General features: G+C 26.2%; 1 protein-coding gene across 1 annotated transcript in view; it reads right to left on the bottom strand.

Annotated features, from left to right (window-relative positions):
- Nucleotides 1–19,876, bottom strand: part of LOC117167721 (homeobox protein Nkx-2.5-like) — a 67,480-nt gene extending 47,604 nt beyond the window's left edge. Inside the window, exon 1 of the mRNA XM_033352867.1 lies at nucleotides 19,385–19,876. Within this exon, the coding sequence (XP_033208758.1) occupies nucleotides 19,385–19,467 (83 nt within the window). The 5' untranslated portion in view covers nucleotides 19,468–19,876. The remainder of the gene's footprint in view (nucleotides 1–19,384) is intronic.
- Between the last annotated feature and the right edge of the window lie 2,408 nt (nucleotides 19,877–22,284).

Raw genomic sequence — 22,284 nt, 5'->3', positions numbered from 1 at the left:
CCAAATTATAACATTTCCGAATCTAAATTTTTTCCCTTGAATATGAGTTTATGATTTCGGGAAATTTCCATTTTGAATTTTAAAAGCCTCCCAATTAAAATTTTTTAAACAAATTTTTTAATTCATTGCAGTGTCAAATATTTATCATTTTAATATTTCAATTCTTTATTATCTTTAATGGTTTTCTGTTTGCAAATTGGTCTAATACTTCTGCTTATGTTTTAATAGTTTTATTTAAACTCATAACAATGTTAAAAGTTTTAATGTAAATATAACAATTTTATTTTCTTTAATCTAATTTTACAATCACTTTTATGTTTATATTATTAAATTGTAATTAATTTTTCATAGCTTCTAATTTTCAATTGGTGGAATTCTGAAAGGCTTTGAATTTTAAATTCATTCATGATGGTTGGCTTTTGAAAATTTGTCATTCTTCTATTAGGCATTCGATTAACAAAGTATTTTATTTTAGGATTCTTAATTCATTATTATTCGAAACTGAAATTAGGTTTAAATTCCTTATTATAAACCTCAATTTTAAATTATTTACTTCTAAAGCTTTTTAACATTTAAATTTAAAAACAAAGTAAGTATTCAAATAATCCTCACAAACTCAAATATTAAAGATTTTAAAATTATTTAAATGTAGAATATTCTTCGAAATTTGAAAGGGTCATAATTAAAAACGTTAATTTTTTAACGCTTTGCTTACTCTTTTAAAATTTTTACAATTTCAAAAATTGTAACAATTGCTGATAAAGGAATTTCGAATATTCTCCATTAATTTTACTAGTTATGATTATTAAATTTTTTATGCTTATATGTCCTAAATTCAAAACCTAAATTTCTAATATGTGAATTTCCAAAATGCAAAATTTTTACGATTTTCTGATTTGTTTTATTTTTAACACTATGATTTTAAGCAACAGAAAAATATTTTCAGAAAATTTAAGAAACCGTTTCTTTAAAACAATTTTTTCATTTAACCAAAAATTATTTGAAACTGAAGAAAATAATATTAAATTAAAAAAAAAGAAAATTAATTTTAAAATCCCAGAAACTTTACTTTGACTGAATACCAACGAATATTTATCTTTGAGTCGAAGAAACTTTTTTTTTTACTTAAAATATTTAAATTTAAAACGTGTAATGTAAACTTATTTAAAAAAAAAACTAAAATCATTTAAAATTCAAATGCTTTTTCAATTGATAGGTTTTTAAAGGCTTAATCTTGAATACAGTTCTGATCAAATGTTTTTAACCATTTTTGTCAGTCTTCTAAAAATACATAAAAAAATTTATATTCATTTCAGGAACAATATTTCCTTGCAACTTGAAACTGAGTTTAATTTTTAATCTCTTATTGAGCATCAATTTTGCGTTTTTTTCACCAATTTGTTAATACTGTAATAAACATTATATATTAATATTTTTAATTTATGACCTAAATACGAAATCGATTTTGTGAAATCTTTTGTGTCGGTATCGTGACTACAATAAACATCATCAATAAAATATGAATTTTATGATTATATCATAATAAATAAATAGGATAATTTAGAAAAAAAATAATTTAAATTTCAAATTTAAGCCGGACTGGACATGATAAATGTCACCTAAAAATATTCAATAATTTATTTTGTACTGAAAAATAAAGACCAGCACACAACGGTGGCCCCTGTTAAGTGAATTTTATTAATTTTGGACAAAAATTAATTTGTTAAACAGTTGTATTTGCAACGAAATATAGTTGAATTTTCAAGATGAAAGTTGAATTTTTAATACGAAAAACACGAATTTTTAATAAATTGATTGAATAAAAAAAAACAAAAAAGGTTTAACTTCGGTCAAAAAAGGTTGCATTTTTAACTATAAATAGTCGAATTTTCAAGACAAGAAAACGAACTTTTTATTTGAAGGTTAAATTTTCAATCCAAAAATTTATTATAAACAAAATTAATTTTCAAATATAATGATGTATTTAAAAAAAAAAAGAGTTTTTAAAAGAAAAGTTCAAGTTTAAATCAAATAGTTCAATCTTCAATGAAAAAAGGACAATTCTGAACGAAAAATGTAATAGTTGATTTTTTGACTAAAAATAATTTTAAAAAAGAAACAGTAAAATTCAACCCAAAAAAGTTGAATTTTCTGGAAGAATGTGTTTAATCTTCAACTAAAAAAGAATAATTTTTAACCAAGCAGTTGCTTGGTTAAAAAAAGGTCAACCATATTGTTTCATTTTCACGCCCAGAAAGATTAATTATTTTTGTAACATAGCTGAGTTTTCTACTCAGAAATATGAATTTTTATCCAAAAAGGTTATTTCCAATCAAACAGTTCAATTTTCAATTTAAAAGTTATTTTTTAAACAAATTCACAATAAAAAATAATGTAAATGAATTTTCGACTAGAAAGGATAAATTGTCAGCCAAATATGGGTTAGTTAAATTTTTACTTCAAAAACTTAATTTAAAAAAAAACTAATTTTTAAGAAAATAGTTCAATTTTCTACTAAAGAACTACTAATAAAAATAATGTTAAAGTAGTTCAACTTTCAACAATAGTTGAATGTTCAGTCTAAAATGTTAATGAATTTTTGACCAAAAAAGACAAATTTAATACAAAATACATCAATTTTTTTTAACAAATAGTTGAATTTTCATCTCAAAACTATCATTTTTTAACTAAAAATGGAATAGTTCAATTTTCAACTAACATAAAGGATGAATTGTCAACACAAAAGGGAATTAAAAATCAAATTTTGAGTTAAAAAATTAATTTTCAATAAAAAAAAGAGTTTTTCAAAAAATTAATTAAATCTTAATTCAACAAAAATTAATTTTTAGAAAGTAATTCAACTTTCAAAATTCAACTTTTAAAAAAGGGTATAAACTTTAAAGAGGGGAATATGGTAAAGAATGTGAATTCTTTATGTAGATGTTTTACTTGTAAAATAAAATCACTAATTTTCATTTTTTCAAGCACTTCAAAGAAATTTTGGTCGTAACTCAACTTTTTTGTTGAAAATTTATATTTTCGTGTTCAAAATTAAACTGTTTTCAAGAATATTAGTCTGTTTGGTTAAAAAATACTTTGTTTGTTAAACAAGTGATTTATGTAGTTAAAATTAAACTATTTAATTAAACATTTCACTATTTTGTTGAAAATTTGTCGTTTTTATGAAAATTTAGTTTTTTATCTGAAAAGTCAACTATTCCATTTTTTGTTGAAAATATATCCTTTATAATTGAAAAATTCTTAATTTTGGTTGAAGATTCAACTGCTTTGTTAAAAATTCGTCTTTTTTAGTTAATTTCGATTGGACTAGAATTTGTTTGTTTTTGTGATGAAAAGTTATTTTTAACTGAAAATTTAACTATTTCATTTTGGCTGAAGATTAATGAAAATGTAACTGTTTTGGTAGAAAATAGGACTATTTAGTAGGAATTTAACTCTTTTATTGAAAATTCATATTTGCCGTTAAAAATTTAACTATTCATTTGAAAACTTAACCACTTAGTTGAAAATTATGTTTTTTTTTTTAGAAAATTATTTTTTTATCTGAAAAGTTAACTTTTTCAATTTGCTTGAAAATTTGTCGTTTATAAGATGAACATTCAGCTATTGGGTAAGAAATTAATTTCTTTTGCTGACAATTAATCATTTTGGTCAAAGATTCAAAACTATTTTATTCAAAACTCGTTTCTTTTTTAGTTAAATTCAATTGGTGTCTAAATCGCATTTTGCTTCAAATCGAAATTTTCTACTCTGAAAATTTAAACATTCCATTTTTTGTTAAACTCTAATTTTTTTTTAGTTGAAAATTAAAATATTTCATAAAAATCCATGCATTTTGTTGAAAATTCGTCTGCTTGGGTAGAAGATTTATCTTGATTGTGGAAAATTCATCTTTTTGTTTGAATTAAACTGTTTTTTATTTCAAATAGAACAAATTTTAGTTGTACATTTTTTCGTTGTGAAAAATTAACTTTTTTTATCTGAAAAATTATATATTCCATTTTTTGTTAAATTTTTGTTTTGTTTTGTAATTTAAAGTGCATCTATTTGGTTTATAGTTCGTTTTTGATCAGAAAGTGATTTTTTAAACCAAAAATGTAACTTCTACCGTTTCTGTTAAAAACTGTTGTTTTTAGTTGAAAATTCAACAATTTGGTACAAAAGTGGACTATAGGGTTAGAATTGAACTTAATTGTTGAAAATTCCTATTTTCGGTTATTAATTAAACTATGCTTTTTTCTAGAAACCTATTTTTTGTGTATCTAAAAAGTTAACTATTTCATTTTGTCTCGAAAATTTATTTATAAGTTGAAAATTGAACTATTTGGTATGAAAATTAATTTGACTGAAAATTCGTCTATTATGGGGTAGAAACGTATTCTTGTTTCTTCGAAATTTATCATTTTTTTAGGATTTACTCATTTTATTGAAAATTCGTCTTTTTTGTTAGATTCAATTTGTGGATCATTCGTTTGTTTTTTGTTAAAAATAATTTTTTAAACTGAAAGAATTTTTTGTTTAAAACTTTTTTTTTAATAGCGATAGTTTAACTATTTGGTTGAAAATTCATTTGTATTTTACTGAAAACCAATTGTTTAAACTGAAAATTAAATTTTTCCATTTCAACAATTTGGTACAAAATTGGACGATTCGGCCGCAATTCAACTATTCTGTTAAAAATTAATCTTTTTTTATGAAAATTTAATTGGTTTATAATTCGTTCTTTTTTTGTTGTTGGAAAATAATTTTCTAAACTGAAAACTTAACTATTCCAATTTTGGCTAGTTCTTTAAAAATAAACTTTCAAAAATAAGAATCCTAATATAAAGTTGTAAATTAAAAAGAAAAAATGAATACAAGGATTTTGGAATTAATAATAATCCCAAATAAGAAAATCCAATTTTGTATAAGTTCTAAGAGTGAAGGAAAAGGAACGGAAATAATTCTGAAGAATCTCGATTTTTTGCAGTTCAGTATGGCATGGAATTGACCACTGAAAGAATTTCTAAAACTTCCGGCATTCAGAGTAAAGGTGACAAAATTCCAGTGAATCCGGGGAAAAAAGGAAGAAGAAAAAGAAGAGGTAAAAAAAAGGCAAAAGCATAAGAATGAAAGTGGCGTTTGTAGTTTGTACGCTACGGCGGCTACGACTGGTACGTTCATTCATAAACTGGTTTGAAAGCCCCAGCAGGTCTGCGGGTCCCGAACTGGACTGGACTGGACTGGAGTGGAGTTTATGAATGAATGAATTGCGTATAGTGAGTTGAGTAGTAGTACTACTACGTCTCGGAGCTCGTAGCGACTAGCCAGCCTAGCGACCTCGTACAAATCTCGACGGGTGTCCTTCTCCTTCGAGGGCCCTTTTCCTTTTCTTTTTTCTCCCAAGGGCCTCATGCATTCTATACACACTTAACACACCGGTCTCACAAACGTGACCCAAACTTCGCACGGCTTGTTACTAATCCCACCTGATCCCACCGTTTATACTTATTTACTACAAACCGACCTAGTCCTCTCCTCTCCGCTCCACACCGTTCCACACCGCTCCACCTCTCATTTTAACAACCGTTTAAGAAGTTATTTCCACCACTTTACCTTCCTTTTCAATTCCAATCTCCACCTTTTTCAGAAAGAATTTTTTACCAAAGTACAAATTATTTCAGGGGGCGTCCATCTATTACGTAGGTCGTAGGGGACCGTCCACATATTAGGTGAGACTTTTCTGATCAAAAAATAAAATATAAATCATGGACGATAAGTTAAACTCTTAATCACTAATGTTAGTTTTTTTTCAACCAAAAATAGAGTAGTTAAATTTTTATTTAAAAAATGGGTATTCAACAAAAAAAAAACGAATTGTGAACAAGTTCAATTTAATTATGTGAAATTGGGTTAAATCTTTAAACAAAACGGTGTTTTTTCGACAACAACAAAACGGATTTTCTACAATACAGTTGAATTTTCAACCAAATAGTTGAATTCTCAAATTATAAACAATACACTATTCTCCAAAAATTGTAGATTTCACTTTTGACAAAAAAATTTAATAACTACAAAAAGCAAACGAATTCTCAACAAAACAGTCACATTTTAAAATAAATAGTATAATTTTTAACAAAAATGATTAATTTTCGAAAAAATTTAATTCCTACCGAGTAGTCAAATTTTCTACAAAACAATTGAATTATCAACTCGAAAATAAGAACTTTTCTTTCCTCTTTTTTATTATTGACCAAAAATTAATTTTTTTAACTTTTCAGATTACAATAGGATTTTTTTTGTTCGTAGTTGTCTGAATTTGGTCGTTGGATTTTTAATTTGTATTTTAATCTAATTTAAATTTCTTAAATTTTTAATTTTGAAACAAATCGTTACTTTGCAATTTAAACAAAACGGATTATCAACCATTTGAATTTAATGATAAAAGGCGAATATAACAATAGCTAAAGCTTCTACTCAAATAGACGAATTTTCGAGAAAATGAGTTCATTTTTTACTAAATATTTCAATTTTCAACTTATAAGGGATATATTTTCAATCAAAAATGAAATAGTTAACTTTTCACATAAAAAAATTAATTCAGTTTCTACTGAATAGTCTGACTTTTCTACTATTTTGTAATTTATCAAGCTAAAAGACAAATTTTACACAAAACAGTTAAATTTTTAACAGGAAAATAAGAATTTTTAAACCAATAATTGAAGTTCCACAATAAAAATAGTTTTCAACCAAAAATGGAATGTTTAAATTAAAAAAAGAATTAATTTTCCACAAAAAACAAAAAAGTTATGAACCAGTTTAATTTTACAAAAAAAGAATAAATTGTTAACAATATAGCTAAATCCTCAACCAAAATAATAAATTTTCAACAAAAGATAGTATAATTTTCTACCCTAATAAACAACTTATCAACGAAACACGCATGATCTTTCTATACCTAATAGTTTAATTTTTCAAATTATAAAGGATAAAAAGTCATATAAAAATAGAATAGTTAACTTTCTAGAAAAAAGAATAATTTTCCCAAAAAAAAAACAATCGAATTTTCAAGAAAATACATAAAGTTTCAAATAAACAGTTTCATTTTCAACCGAAAAGCTCAAATTCAACCGTTTAAGAAGTCATTTCTACCACTTTACCTTTCCTTTTCAATTCCAATCTCCACCTTATTCAGAAAGAATTTTTTACCAAAGTAAAAATTATTTCAGGGGGCGTCCAGTTGAACTGTTAATCACTAATATTAGTTTTTTTCAAACAAAAATAAAGTAATTAAATTTTTATTTAAAAAATGGGTATTCAACAAAAAATAAACGAATTGAGAACGAATTCAATTTAATTATGTGAAATCGGGTTGAATCCTCAACCAAATGGTGTTTTTGAAAAAAAACGAATTTTCTATAAAACAGTTAAATTTTCAACCAGATAGTTGAATTTTCAAATTATAAGCAATACATTTTAATTAAAAATTGAAAAGTTCATTTTTCACATAAAAAAATGTATTTCTACAAAAACAAACGAATTTGCAACAAAATAGTCACATTTTAAAATAAATAGTTTAATTTCAAACCAAAATTATGAATTTTGAAATAAAAATTTAATTCCTACCGAATAGTCAAATTTTCTACAAAAAAGTTGAGTTATCAACTCAAAAATAAGAATTTTCAACCAAATCATTGAATTTTCAACTACAAAAAAATTAGTCTTCAACCATAAATGGAATAGTTACATTTTCAAATTAAAAAGTTACTTTTCAATAAAAAAAACGGATTGTCAACCAGTTGAATTTTATGATAAAAGACGAATATCCAATTTGGAAATCAGCTCAACTCAGCCCAACTAATAATTGGGCGCCAAATGGGGCCCACATACATTTAAATTTTGAACGAATTTAATTTATTTATTATTATTAATTTTTTATAAATAAACTTTCAAGTTTACAATTTTAAATGTGAAGACTTAAATCCCATCGAGCTGAAAATTATTCTTATGGAATAGTTGAAAATTCTTGAAAATTGAAGTTCGAAGGCTTTGAATTTTTATTGATTCCATCTTCAAAACTCTAATCTACAAACATTTCAATATTTAACGTTTTGAAACTCTTCTTTTTTTTTAAATTTCAATCTGAAGCTTTACAAAATTTCAAAAGATTTCAAAAAATTTGTAAGGATTTTAAATATTTGAAGATGTTTTAAAAAGTGTCTGAGAATTTTCAATTAATTTTTACTATTCACAGGAATTTCAAAGAATAAAAAAATGTTTAGAAGGCATATTTTAAAAAATTCCAAAGTAATTTAGAAATCCTAAAAAAAAGTCGGAGGCATTTCAAAAGATTTTGAAGGATTTGAAAAATTTGAGAGAATTTTAAAGATTCCAGGATATTTTCATTGATTACAGTAATTTAATGTGATATTTTGAAGGATTTGAAATATTTCAGGGAATTTTCAAAAGCTTGAAAAAATGTCAAGAAATTTCAAAAGATTTTTAATATTTGTGAATGTTTCAAAAGATGTCAAGTAATTTTCAATTTATTTTGATAATTTCAAGGAATTTCAAATAATTTTAACAGTTTTAGCAGAGTTATTTAAAAAAATTCCAAAGGACTTTAGAAATCTTTAAAAGATGTCAAGGTGTTTGAAAAGATTTTGAAGGTTTCAAAATACTTGAGACTATTTAAAAAGGTTCCAAAGAATTTTTAATTGATCACAGTAATTTAATATGAGATTTTAAAGGATTTGAAATATTTTAGGGTATTTTTAAAATTTCAAGGAATTTTCAAGAGCTTTAAAAAAATTCAAGAGATTTCAACAGATGTTTAAGGATTTTGAATATTTGAGGATGTTTAAAAAGACTTTACTGAATCTTTAATTCATTGTGAAAAATTAAAGGAATTTCAAAGAATTTTAATCATTATATCAAGGTTGTTTAAAAAAACTCCAAAGTACCTTAAATATCTTTGAAAGATGTCAAGATTTTTCAAAAGAATTGGAAGGTTTCGAAATATTTGAGAGTATTTTAAAAGGTTTTAAGGAATTTTCAATTTATTACAGTAATTTAATATGAGATTTTAAAGGATTTGATACATCTTAGGACATTTTACTAGATTCTAAGGAATTTTCAATTATTTAGTATGTGATTTTAAAGGATTTAAAATATTTTAAGGTATTTTTAAAATTATAAGGAATTTTCAAGAGCTCTGTAACATTTCAAGAGATTTTAAAGGATTTTAAATATTTTAGGATGTTTTAAAACATTTAAAGGAGTTTTCAATTAATTTCAATAATTTAAAGCACTTTCAAAGAATTCCAACTATTTTTTTTTTCATTTTTTCTGGTTGAAAGTGGAACTGCTTTGTTAAAAAATTTAGTTTTTTTTTATTGACAATTTATCAAATTAGTTGAAAAATTTCTTTTTTGAAAATTTAACTATTTTGTAGAATTTTTTTTATTTGTTTTGGTTTAAAAATTAATTTCTTTTAACTACAAGAAAATTCATCTTCTTATTCAAATTTTTTTCAGAAAACTAATTGGTTTAGTTACAAGTTTAACTATTTCTATTAAAAGTTAGTCAACTATTAATGAAAATTAATGTTATATTTTATAATTATATTATTAACATTAATAATATATATAGTAGTAATAATATTCATACTGTATACACCTGAAACACATAACCTCAAAATCGACTCATGCATGAAATAAAGAATCATGTGAAACATTAAATCCGCCAATTTCTTCCATTTCTTTCAAATGGGGATCGAGATATAAATAGAAGACCACCGAAGTCTTCCGAAGCTTTGAGATCGACAATCATCGTACAGCAGAAAACCGAAGTCGAATCGGGCATTTTCGGCTTACACACGAACTCACAGTGGTAATCATGCACTTTCTGTTTTGCGGCTCCCAAACGGTAGGTATGGTGGGAGTAAATTTCAGGCTCGATCTGGCAGCTCTGGAAGCAGTTGCGAACGACATTTTTTCTTGTAGTCGAATCCGTTCAAGCTTCCATAAAATGGGGTTATTTTTACAAAGTTCTTTCGTTTTTACTCTGTAGAAATGAACATAATAAATGATCGCTTTGTGCTTTTTCCCATACTCAGTTGAGTATTTGTATTAAACCAAATATATTGCAGTAAATACAACTTCAGATGCTTTCAGGACTGAGCTGACTGTTGGAAGAGACTGGGATGGAATTCAGAAGGAATAAGAGGATGTTAAGAGTTTTTAAATCATGAACAAGCGTCAAATTGAAAAAATACGAACAAATATTTATTATTTATTACTTTTGACTTTAGGAATTCAATAATTGTACCCTTTTTTTATTAATTGGGCATAAAGTGGGCTGCCCAACTAAGGCCCAGCTTGTTATCTCAATCTGGGCATTCGTTGGCCTGTCCATTACAACCCAGACAGTAGCCTATATGGGCACTGATTGGGCTGCCCAATTGAGGCCCAACTATTAGTTGAGCAATCTAGTTGGGGCCCAATCTGGCCCCAATCAACTTTTCCACATGGGATAGCAAGAGCTAAAGGTCCTACCCAATTAGACGAATTTTCGAGAAAAGAAGTTAAATTTTTACTAAATAATTAAATTTTCAACTTATAAGGGTTACATTTTCAACAAAAAATGGAATAGTTAAATTTTCACATAACAAAAAAATAATTTTCTACGAAAAACCAATCAATTATTAACCAGTTTCATTTAACAAAAGTAGCCTAATTTTTAACAAAATAGTTCAATCCTCGATAAAAATGATACATTTTCATCAAACAATAATTTAATTTTCTATTAAAATAAAAGAATCATTAACAAAACATATGAATTTTCTACGAAATAGTTGAATTTTGAAATTATGAAGGACAAATAGTCATTCAAAAATAGAATATTAGTCAATTTTCTAGAAAAAAAACCACTTTATTTTCCTTTTGAATTCCAATTTATTATTCAACTCATCAAAAATATTTTTAACCAAAAATGGAATGGTAAAATTTTTATTTAAAAAAAGGTTATTCAACAAAAAACAAACGAATTTTCAACGAGTTATATGTAACTATGCATGTAATGTGGTTGAATCCTCAACCAAAATAATGATTTTTCAAAAAAAAACGAATTTGATACAAAACATTTAAATTTTCAACTCTAAAATAAGAATTTTCAACAAATTAGTCGAATTTTTAACCAAAAATTGACTAGTCAAAATTTCACGTAAAAAATTAATTTTCTACAAAAAACAAACTAATTTGCAACAAAATAGTTAGATTTTAAAATAAATGATTTAATTTTAAACCAAAGTTATGAATTTTTAACGAAAAAATGTATAATTTGTACGCCAAATCTTTGAATTTTTAACTACAAAAAAAAATTAGTTGTCAACCATAAACGGAATAGTTCAATTTTCAGCTGAATGCTCAAACAAAATAATGAATCTTCATCAAAGAATTAATAGTTTGTTTCCATCCGAATAGACGAATTTTTGAGAAAAAAGATTAATTTTGTACTAAATAGTTTTATTTTCAACTTATAAAGTATAAATTTTCAACCAAAAATAAAATAGTTAACTTTGCACATAAAAAATAATTTTCTACGAAAAAAAATGGATTTTCAACAATATAGATAAATTTCAATAGAAGAGTTAAATTTTCAAACAAAATTATGAATTTTCAGCGAGAAAATTTAATTCTAACTGAATAGTCTGAGTTTTCTACTAAATTGTTAAATTTTAAAGCTAAAAGACGAGTTTTCCACAAAAAATAGTTGAATTTTGAACTGGTAAATTAGAATTTTTAAGAAAATAAATAGTTTTAATTTAATTTAACTTCAAAAAATTCATTTTCGACAAAAAACAGATTAATTTTTAACCAAATAGTCGAATTTTTAACCAAAAAAATTTTATATTTTTGAACCAAAAGTATAATAGTTGAATTTCAGTTTACAAAAAATTTCAACCAGTGGATTTGCAACAAAATACATAAATTTTCTACCAAATAGTTGAATTTCCAACTTAAAAAGAATACATTTTTAACTAAAAGTTGAATAGTTAAATAGTTACATTTTAAAATAAATAGAATGGTTAAATTTTCTACCAAATTGTCAATTTTCAAGCCTAAGGATGAATTTTCTATAAAACATTCAATTATATCAACTCGAAAATAAGAGTTTTTAACTAAATCGTTGAATTTTCAACTTATAAAGGATAAATTTTTTATAAAAAATGAAATAGTTAACTTTTCAAATAAAAAATTATTTTTCCACTAAAAAAACTTAGTTCTCACCAAAAATGGAATAGTTAAATATTCAGTTAAAGAAATTAGTTATCAACAAAAATCTAACGGTTTAAAATTTGTCCATTCAAGTAGAAAATTCAACCATATATGGAAGAAAATTCATTTGGTTGAAAAGTCATCTACTCAGGTAAAATATTAATCTTTTTTCTTGAAGATTTATCAATTTGTTTGAATATTCAACCATTTTTAATTGAAAACTTTTTTTTAAGTAGAAAATTCAACTATTTAGCTGAAAAATAATTTTTTGCTCTAGAAATTAATTTTTTTACCTGAAAAGTTAACTACACTTTTGGTTAAAAAATATTTTCTTTTATAATTTAAAAGGCATTTGTTTTTGTTACAAATGAGTAATCAACCAGTTGAATTCAACCAAAAATTAATGTTCAACAAAACACATAAAGGTTTTACAAAATAGTTGAATTTTCAGCATATAACAGGATTAGTCTTCAAAAAAAAACTAATTCCGAATAATTACGAATTAATTACGAATTTTTAACAAAATAGTTTTAACTAAAAAAAAATTTTTTTTAACTAAAAATGTAATAGTTGAATTTTTAGTTTAAAAACTTAGTTTTCAACCAAGAGAAAATGAATCATCAACAAGTTGAATTTAACTAATAAATACGAATTTATAACAAAATAGTTCAGTTTTTTACCCAAAAAGAATTGGTCCGAGTTTCCACCAAAGTCTCAAATTTTCAACCAAATAGTTGAATTCGTAACTAAAAAAATTAGTTTAGCACCATATATGTAATAGTTACACTTCCAGTTTAAAAAATTAGTTTTGAAGAAAAACAAATGATCAACGAGTTGAATTTAACAAAAAAATACGAACTTTTTAACAAAATAGTAGAATCTCCCAGCACTATTATGAATTTTCAACAAAATGCATGAATTTTCTACCACATAGTTGAATTTTCAACTTGAAAGGGTTTGTCAACCAAAAATGAAATAGGTGACTTTTTAATTTAAAAAATTCAGGTTTAACAAAAAAATGAATTTTCAAGAAAAAATGTCAGTGGCAAACGATTAGTTTGATTTTCAACTTAGAAAGGATACATTTTTAACAAAAAATGGAATAATTAAATTTCCGACTAAAAAAAATAATTTTCAACGAAATATTTCAATTTAATGTTGTGAATGACGTCAAAATAAATACAAGAAAATAAATTTATTCGGTAAAAATTGCGTAAGATAGGGGGGGGGGGGGGCATTCCAAACTTACGGACCGTAAAAAGCAGTTCAAAACATCCGAAACAAAACTTTAAGCGATTTATGCACGGCCCCTAATCAGTCATTGAGACCATTTTCCGTTATGTTGTGATTCGTTGAGATGGCGGACATATTATTTTACCCAATAAGAAAAAAAGTTCAAAAATATTTTTCAAGGAAAAGTATAGAAATAGTGGCATTGTCATTTTGCTCAACATTATTTGCAAATCTTTTATTGACTCTACGATAACAAGCTTTATCATCTGCGAATGCTAACCCACGTACCCTTACTGTCCAGAGATCCACACACCTTCTTCGTCCAAGTGAGCTATTTTCATTTGATTAATTTTTCAAAGTCAATAGAAATATCATGAAAGATTTGAAAATTCTACAAAATGGTTCGAAATTCCTCGAAATTTTTTGAATCTCTTGAAATCCATTGGAATTTCTTAAAATCCCTGGAAATATTTCAAATTCTCTAAACTGAATGTTTTTTAAATATCTTGAAACCCGATTAAATATTTTTGAATAAATTAAAAGATTTGTATAAAAATCGAAATTATTATAAAATTCTTAGAATCAGTGGAATTCTCTAAAAATTTATTTTGCATTTTTTCGCCTTTCCTTAAAGTCTCATGATATATTTGGAAATTTTAAGAACGTCATCAAATTTATATGAAATGTGACGAAATTGCTTAAGATTCATCAAAATTCCTTACAATTGGTCAAACTTCTACTTTAAACAAATAAAAAAATGATACGTTCTCGATTTTTTTTGTATAAAATATTTTAATATTTCACATTTTTTAATTTCTACACCGATTTTCTTATAATGATTGTCTGTAATGATTTTGCAAGAATCGCGAAAAAATGATAAAAAATAATTATAAAGCTATAATGTATTTTCTATTATATTTTTTCGTATAAAGTGCGAGATTACAGAGTATTGTAAAAATTTGCATGGGATCTCAAGGAATTCTATATAATTGCATAATTGCATGGGATTGTAAAAAGTACATGGGATTAAAAAAGGTGCATAGGATTGCCAAAGGTGCATGGGATTGCAAAAAGTGCATGGAATTGCAAAAGGTGCATGGGATTGGAAAAGGTGCGTGGGATTGCAAAAGGTGCATGGGATTGTCAAAAGTGCATGGAATTACATATAAGGTTACTAAGACAGAGTTTTACACTAGATTGCAGGAGTAATTAACCCCTTGATTAAAAATAGAGTATGCAAATATTTTGAGAGTTGAAATGAATAACTTGGTAATGAGAGTCGTAATAACTAATTTAAGATACGAAACGTAAATTTTATATGATAAATGAGTAATTATGATTAGTCATTACATGAGCAATACACATGATGTATGTAAGGCGGCAGTTACGACTATTTTGAAATTTATGGTGGAAACCAACAGGTGCTTGATGCTCACTGATCAGCCCTTTCGATTTTAGCAATGCAATTGTATCATGACGTACCACTCTATATCCAGTCACCCCTAACATGCGTTCCTCACCCTAGTTCTAAATGCTCATTTCCGTTTTGGTTACATCTTTCCGAAGAAGAGGCTACTTGTCATTACTCTAATTGCTTCAAATTAAAACAATTAAAAGCAAATATACTTGTGAATAATATACTAACAATAGTGTAAAATTATCTCTTTTTTAATTCTAATCAATTATTTCTATTAAAAAAATATATATACATATTAATAGGGTACCTAAAAAAATCACAATCAAAAATGCTAAATAAGTAATTTTATTTCATATTGAAATTCAGGGACCGACCATAAACTACATTATCAATTTGAGTCGGGGGAGTGGGGCCTAAGGTTGGAAACAGGGGTAGATCGGGGGTGGAACCCCACCCCCGATCTACCCCTCCCCCACCTAAAAGTAACGGATTTTCAAACAATAAAGATGACATTTCTACCTTAAAGGATCAATTTTCAAACTAAAAAGACCAATTTCAAACAAAACATTTAAATTTTCGAGTAAAAAAGATGACTCAACAATAATAGTTGAATTTTAAACCTACAAAGATTAATTTTAAATAAGAATGTAAATTTTACCCAGGAGAAATGAATTTTTTTTTAAATCTATCAGTTAAATTAAACCAAACAGCGAATTTTTAAGAAAATAGTGGAATCCACAAACGAAAAAATTAATTTTCAAAAAATAAGATTAATTTTCTACCTAAAATGACGATTTTTCAACAAAACATGATGAATTTGCTACATAACAGTTTAATTTCCGACAAAAATGTGATTTTTAATCAATAGAGATGAATTTTCAGCCAAATAGTTGATATTTCAAATTTAAAAAAAAATAATTTTTCAATCAAAAATGGAATAGTTACATTTCCAGTTAAATAATTAGTTTTCAGCAAAAAAAACTAATTTTTTACTAGTTCAATTTAATATTATATTTTTCCACAAAATAGTTTAATCCAAAACCAAAAAGTTGAAATTTCAAAAAATAAGATTAATGTTCCAACCAAAAAGTTTCCACAAAAAAGTTCATTTTCTACCAAGTAGTTAATTTGTCAAATGAATAGTTTATTTTTCAACCAAATAGTTCCATTTTCTACTAAAACAGTTAATTTTTCAACTAAGTAGTTGACTTTTCAACTAAAAATGCAATTATAGCATTTTCAGTTTACAAAATTAATTTTAAAGTTAAAGAAAATTAATTTTCTATCAATTGAGTTGAACCACTTTAGTTGAATCCACAAAAAAAAGATTATTTTTCGAAAAACAAAATTTGTTTTCAAACCAAAAGACCATTTTTAAATTTCATAGATGAAGATTTGTTTCGTAACCACATGAATTTTCCACCAAATATTTGAGTTTTCCACCCGACCCTATGAATTTTTGACAAAAGATTAATTTTCTCTCAAATAGTTGCTATAATTATTTAAATAAATAGTTTATATTTAAACCAAATAGTTGAATTTTCAACTAAAAAAAAAAATCAGTTTTTCACCAAAAACAGAATAGTTAATTTTTCAGTTTTGTTGTTGCGGATGAAAGACTAAGAGAGCTAGTGAAAGATATAAGGGTCATGAGGGGTTCTGAATGCAGCACTGATCATCACCTTCTGATCTTCAAAATTAAGTTAGGTCGGGGATGGGGAAAAAGAGAACCAAGAAAACAAAACAAACGCATAAAAATTGAGAATCTACAGAAAAAGGATGTGCAAATAAATTTCCAAAATAAGATAATCGAAACCATAGATAGGGCAACCTGGGAGGCGCTTATAAAAAACAAAGATATAGAGGGCACATGGGCTAAGTTACGGGATACCATTGTTAGATGTGCGATCGAAGTGTGTGGTACCGCGGTTGTGGAAAGAATGTCTGGTGATGCATGGTGGAATGATGAAATTCAGGCTGCCCAAAAAGAAAAGAATCAAATATTCAGTTTAAGGCAAACCACAGAAGAAAGTTTGAGAGTAGGAAAAACATTTTTCTGTGCATTTCTTGACCTTGAAAAAGTATTTTACAAGGAAGATAGAAGTAAACTTTGAAAAGTCCTGAAAGAGTATGGAGTCAATGGATGGCTCCTATAAGCTATAAAAACAATATATACGGGTAGCAAAGCGAGTGTAAGGCTAAATGGGGAATTGAGTGACTGTTTTGATATTATTCAAGGAGTTAGATAAGGATGCGTTATGTCTTTATGGTTACTTATATTATTCATGGCTCTTTTCGACGAAGAGGGTGTGGATATCGAAACAAGAAGGGTACGTGGGCTAGCGTTCGCAGATGATAAGGTTGTTATGGCAGAGTCAATCGAAGCCTTGCAAAGAATGTTGAATAAACTGAATGCAAGCATGAACAGCATGTGCCTCAAAATTAACGCACATAAAACAAAAACTATAGTATTCGAAGGAAATAATGAGAAAACAATATGCAACATTGTGTTAAATGATGAGAAAATTGAATAAGCTGATAAGTTCGTATATCTTGGTAGCTTATTTACCAGGGACTGGAAGATAGATGAGGAGTTAGATAGACGCATAAGCGAAGGTAAGAAGGTTATTGGCTACAAGACCCTCGGTGGATAAAAGAGCATCAGTGACTCAGTTGGTTAGACACTCAGACTTCACCTCAGAGGTCCGGGGTTCGAACCCTGAGCCGGTACCTCTGGAAATTTGTCATATACCTTTACCGAGGTTTTGGTGGTTCAGAACCCACCTTAAGCTGTGTAGCCCCCCCCCCCCATCTTGTACTTGACTGCAACCCAATCCGTCAATGATGAGGTAAAAACCAGGCTTTGTCCAATATGTCGGGGTAGACTGCTTTTATAAGATCACTTGATGGGATTATAAAAATGCGTCCGTGACAGATAATATATACCGGGACAGCCCCGTGCAAAATAATCTAATAAAAATCCAACTCGAACCAAAAATGTCTTCATAATGTTGGACAGTAACCATCTTAAGTCTGTGACAGCATTTCAAATAATAATAATTAAGAGTGTTAGGAATTTTTTTTTTTTCAGTCGTCTCAGGAATTCTGTTATTCAGGGATTTTCCAATTCTGAAATTTGATTGTTTGCGAATTTTATTATTCCAAAAATTTATTAATCTGGAATATTATTATTCGGGAATTTTCTTATTGGCAATTTAAATTACTGGGGAATTTTATTATTCGGAAATTTCATTATTTGGGTACTTCATTACTCGGGAATTCGCCAATTCGGGAATTTTATTCAATCGTAATTTTATTATTAGAGAATTTTATTCGGGAGTTTTATTTTTCGGGATTTTGCATTCATCCCTCGGGAATTTCGTTATAGCGGAATTTTTCAATTCTATAATATTATAAACAGTTTTTTATCAGAAATTCCATTATTTGGGAATTATATTACTATAGGAGATTTTATTATTCGGGAATATTATAATTCGAGAATGTTATTATTAGGAAATTTTATTAATCGGGAATTCTATTCGTCGGGAATTTGCTAATTCGAGAATATTATTACTTGAGAATTTTATTACTCGGGAATTTGACCGTATCGGGAATTTTTTTTCTGGATTTTTTAGGCATCCCTCAGGAATTTTATTATTCAGGAATTTTTCAATTCGATAATACTATGGACAATTTTTTATCGGGAATTTTATTATTCGGAAATCTTGTGCAACGGGAATTTGCATATTCGGGAATTTTATCATTTAGGAATTTTATTATTCGGGAATTTTCCAGGGTCGAAAATTTTATTTTTCTGGATTTTTCAGTCGTCTCAGGAATTTTGTCATTCGGGAATTTTCCAATTCTGAAATTTTATTACTTGCGAATTTTATTATTCGGGAATTTCATTATTCCAAAAATTTATTAATCTTGAATATTATTATTCGGGAATTTTATTATTTGGAAATTTAATTATTCGGGAATTTTTTAAATTGGGAATTTAATTACTTGGAAATTTTATTATTCGGAAATTTTATTATCCGGGTACTTCATTACTCGAGAATTCGCCAATTCGGGAACCTTATTAATTGGTAATTTTATTATTAGAGAATTTTATTCGGAAGTTTTATTTTTCGGGATTTCGGGAATCTATAATATTTTAAACAATTTTCTATCAGGAATTTTATTATTTGGGAATTGTATTAATCGGGAATTTTATTATTTGTGAATTTTATTATTCGGGAATTTGCGAAGGTTGAAAATTTTATTTTTCGGGATTTTTCAGTCGTACCTTCAGAAATTTTATTATTCTTGAATTTTCTAATTTAGTATTTTCATATTTCGTCAATTTTATAATTTCGGAAATTTTCTATTTAATATTCTTCCTTTTTGGAAATATTCATTCAAACTGATAATTTTTTACTCACTTGACTAAGCGATTAAATATTCCACTTACCTATAATCGTCCTCATTGCTGACATAATCCGGCGGTATTAAATGCCAAGAGTTGTCATAGCAATCATCGAAACCGGAAGTCATTTCTTCTCTCCTATAAAATCACTTTCCGCCAAAATTCGAATTACTACCCCCCTCTCCTTTATTTGCCAAATATTTTAATTTAATTTCCACCTTTGCACTATAATCAACTAAGCCCCTTTCTATTACGAAAATTCCAAATACTATCATTAACATTAAATCATTTTTAATTTACTTTAATTCTTCCCAATCCCCAAAAATATTATATTTTCTGAAATAAAAAACTGTAAATTCTTTGAGATTCTCTTCATCACAATTTTCTATTGAGATTATTATAGGACTGATCAAATCATAGATCGATTTCTGTTTCCCTTATCAGTAGCAACCGACGTCAAGCGTTTCCCAAAACGCGAAGATTTTTACAGATAAATTTACGAATCGAAGAGAATTTTTTTTTTAACCGATCTTCTCGTCCGATCTGATTTATACTTATTCACGCACTGAGAAGTCCAGGGAATATATTGATCAACTATGCATTGTATCAAAAATGTGGCTACCAGATAGAGATAGAGGCGCCGGCAACGTTATCTATTTGATAACACCCTATGTTGGTGACGATAAATCGTTTGGCCCCCGTTGAAACGAAAAAAAAGGAGATAATCCCGAATTTCATGATTTTCTAGTTATTTTTATAAATTCACGAGCTTACCTTCTCTGCTAGACTTACCCTTCACCTTTATTAAAAACAAAATACTTTTTTTATTTACTTCATTTTGTCGAAATTAACAAGTTGAAATAAAAATTAATATATGGGACGCCTTAAAAAAACTAAAAAACAAAATTACCGACCGAAAAATAAAATATTTGAGAGACAAGTTAAAAATAGGATGACATAAAAAATCCCAAAAAGTGAAATCCCCAACACTATAGAATTCCCAAATTGGAAAATCCACGAATAATAAAATTCCCGAATAATGAAATTCTCACATAATAAAATTTATCGAATTCAAACAGTTAAAAAATGTTTCATTCATAAAATAAAATAATTAATTGCAACTAAAATCATATTGAAATTACAATTTTTTTTTATTCAGCAAAAAAATTTAATTGTTGACGATCGGGACTTTTAAATTTGCTAGTATTATAAACTTTTCGGGAATTTCCCAATTCGGGAATTCTATTATTCGGAAATTTTATTAATTGGGAATTTTATTGTTTCGAGAGTGTCATAACTTGGGAATTTTTAAATTCGCTAATACTATAAACTGTTCTGGAATTTTATAATTTTGGAATTTCTTTGTTCGGGAATTTATAGTTCGGAAATTCTATGTGAGGAATTTTATTGTTCGGCAATTTTTAAATTCGGGAATTTTATTATAATGAGGTTTGGTTCTTTGGAAATTTCATTATTCGAGAATTTTATTTTTCAGAATTTTTCAGGCGTTCCGGAAAATATTCGATTAAAATTCCCAATAGTTTATAATATTACCGAATTAGAACATTTTCGAATTGAAATAATTAAAATTTTTTGTTTGTATATTAATAGTTTTAGATGTTAATTTTGTTTGTCTACTTGCTCTAAATCAATATTATTAAAATATTGATTAATTTTAAGATTGTGAAAAAAATTCTCTCTAGCTCCGCTGGGATATGAGCCCAGATCCTTCAGATCATTAATCATTAATAAAATTGTTTATAGATATTATTTAGTGATTGAATATACAATAATCAAGTATTTTTATCTAAAAATTATTTTTTATTTTTCAAATTTCTAAAATTATGTTTTAAATTTAAAACAACGATAATTTAAAATAAGATTCATCCAGAAATATATTTTTTTCGAATGTTGTTATGTTAAATTCAAATAATAATTTTAAAAACTATCAAAAATAAAAATAATAATTTTTTCGATTGATCAAAATATATTATTATTGTATTTTTAATAATTAAAAATTATTTATAACAAAATTTTAATTGTTTAAATTGGGGAATTTTCTCGTTCAGACATTTTATTATGGGGTAATTTTATTATTCAAAATTTTTGTAATTTGGGAATTTTCCAATTACGGAATTTTATTTTTCGGGATTTTTTGGGCGTCCTAACAAGTCACGAAAAATAAAATTCCGTAATTGGAAAATTCCCAAATTACAAAAATTTCGAACTAGAAAGTTCTCAAATTATAGAATTTGAAAATTTGAAAATTGGAGTTTTAATCATAATTATTTATTTATTCAAAATACAATGATCAAATATTTTTATCAAAGAAATTTCATTTTAATGTTCAAAGGTTTTTAAAATTATTGTTTGAATTTAAAATGACAGTAGCTGAAAAAATTTATTTCTGAATGAAAACTTTTGTTTGAAAATGGGCATAGTAGTTTAAAAAAATTAAAATATTGTTCCTGAATATCGAATTGTCAAGTTAAAAGAAAAAAACTTTCAAACAAATCAGTGCTGAAGTTGATCCTGCAAAATTTATTTGGAAAATATTATTAGGTTTGGAGAAAAATTAGGTACAAATTTTTTTCGAGGCGCACGTGTTTAAATTTTTTGTTTGTACAATTTTTGAAAAATTGTTTTTATTTTAAATTAAGAAAATAATTTTTAAAAAGTTTAAACATTTAAGGAAAATTTTATTGGAAGAAATATTTAATTATTATATTTTTGTAATAAATAATATTTAATACTAACCAATTTTATTAACTGTTTATATAAGGAAATTTTTTTTGTTTAATAGATATTTTATAATTCGGAAATTTTCTGCTGTGAATTTTATTATTCGGGATTTTTCAGTCATCCCATAGAAAATTCCGGGAATTAAAAAATTGCCAAAAAATGAAAAAACCGAATTGAAAAATTTCCGAACAGAATAACCGAAT

This window comes from Belonocnema kinseyi, chromosome 2 (genome assembly GCF_010883055.1).
Source record: "Belonocnema kinseyi isolate 2016_QV_RU_SX_M_011 chromosome 2, B_treatae_v1, whole genome shotgun sequence".
Classification (NCBI taxonomy): domain Eukaryota; kingdom Metazoa; phylum Arthropoda; class Insecta; order Hymenoptera; family Cynipidae; genus Belonocnema; species Belonocnema kinseyi.
Note: the sequence above shows the minus strand (reverse complement) of the source record. Positions and strands in the feature narration are given on the sequence as shown.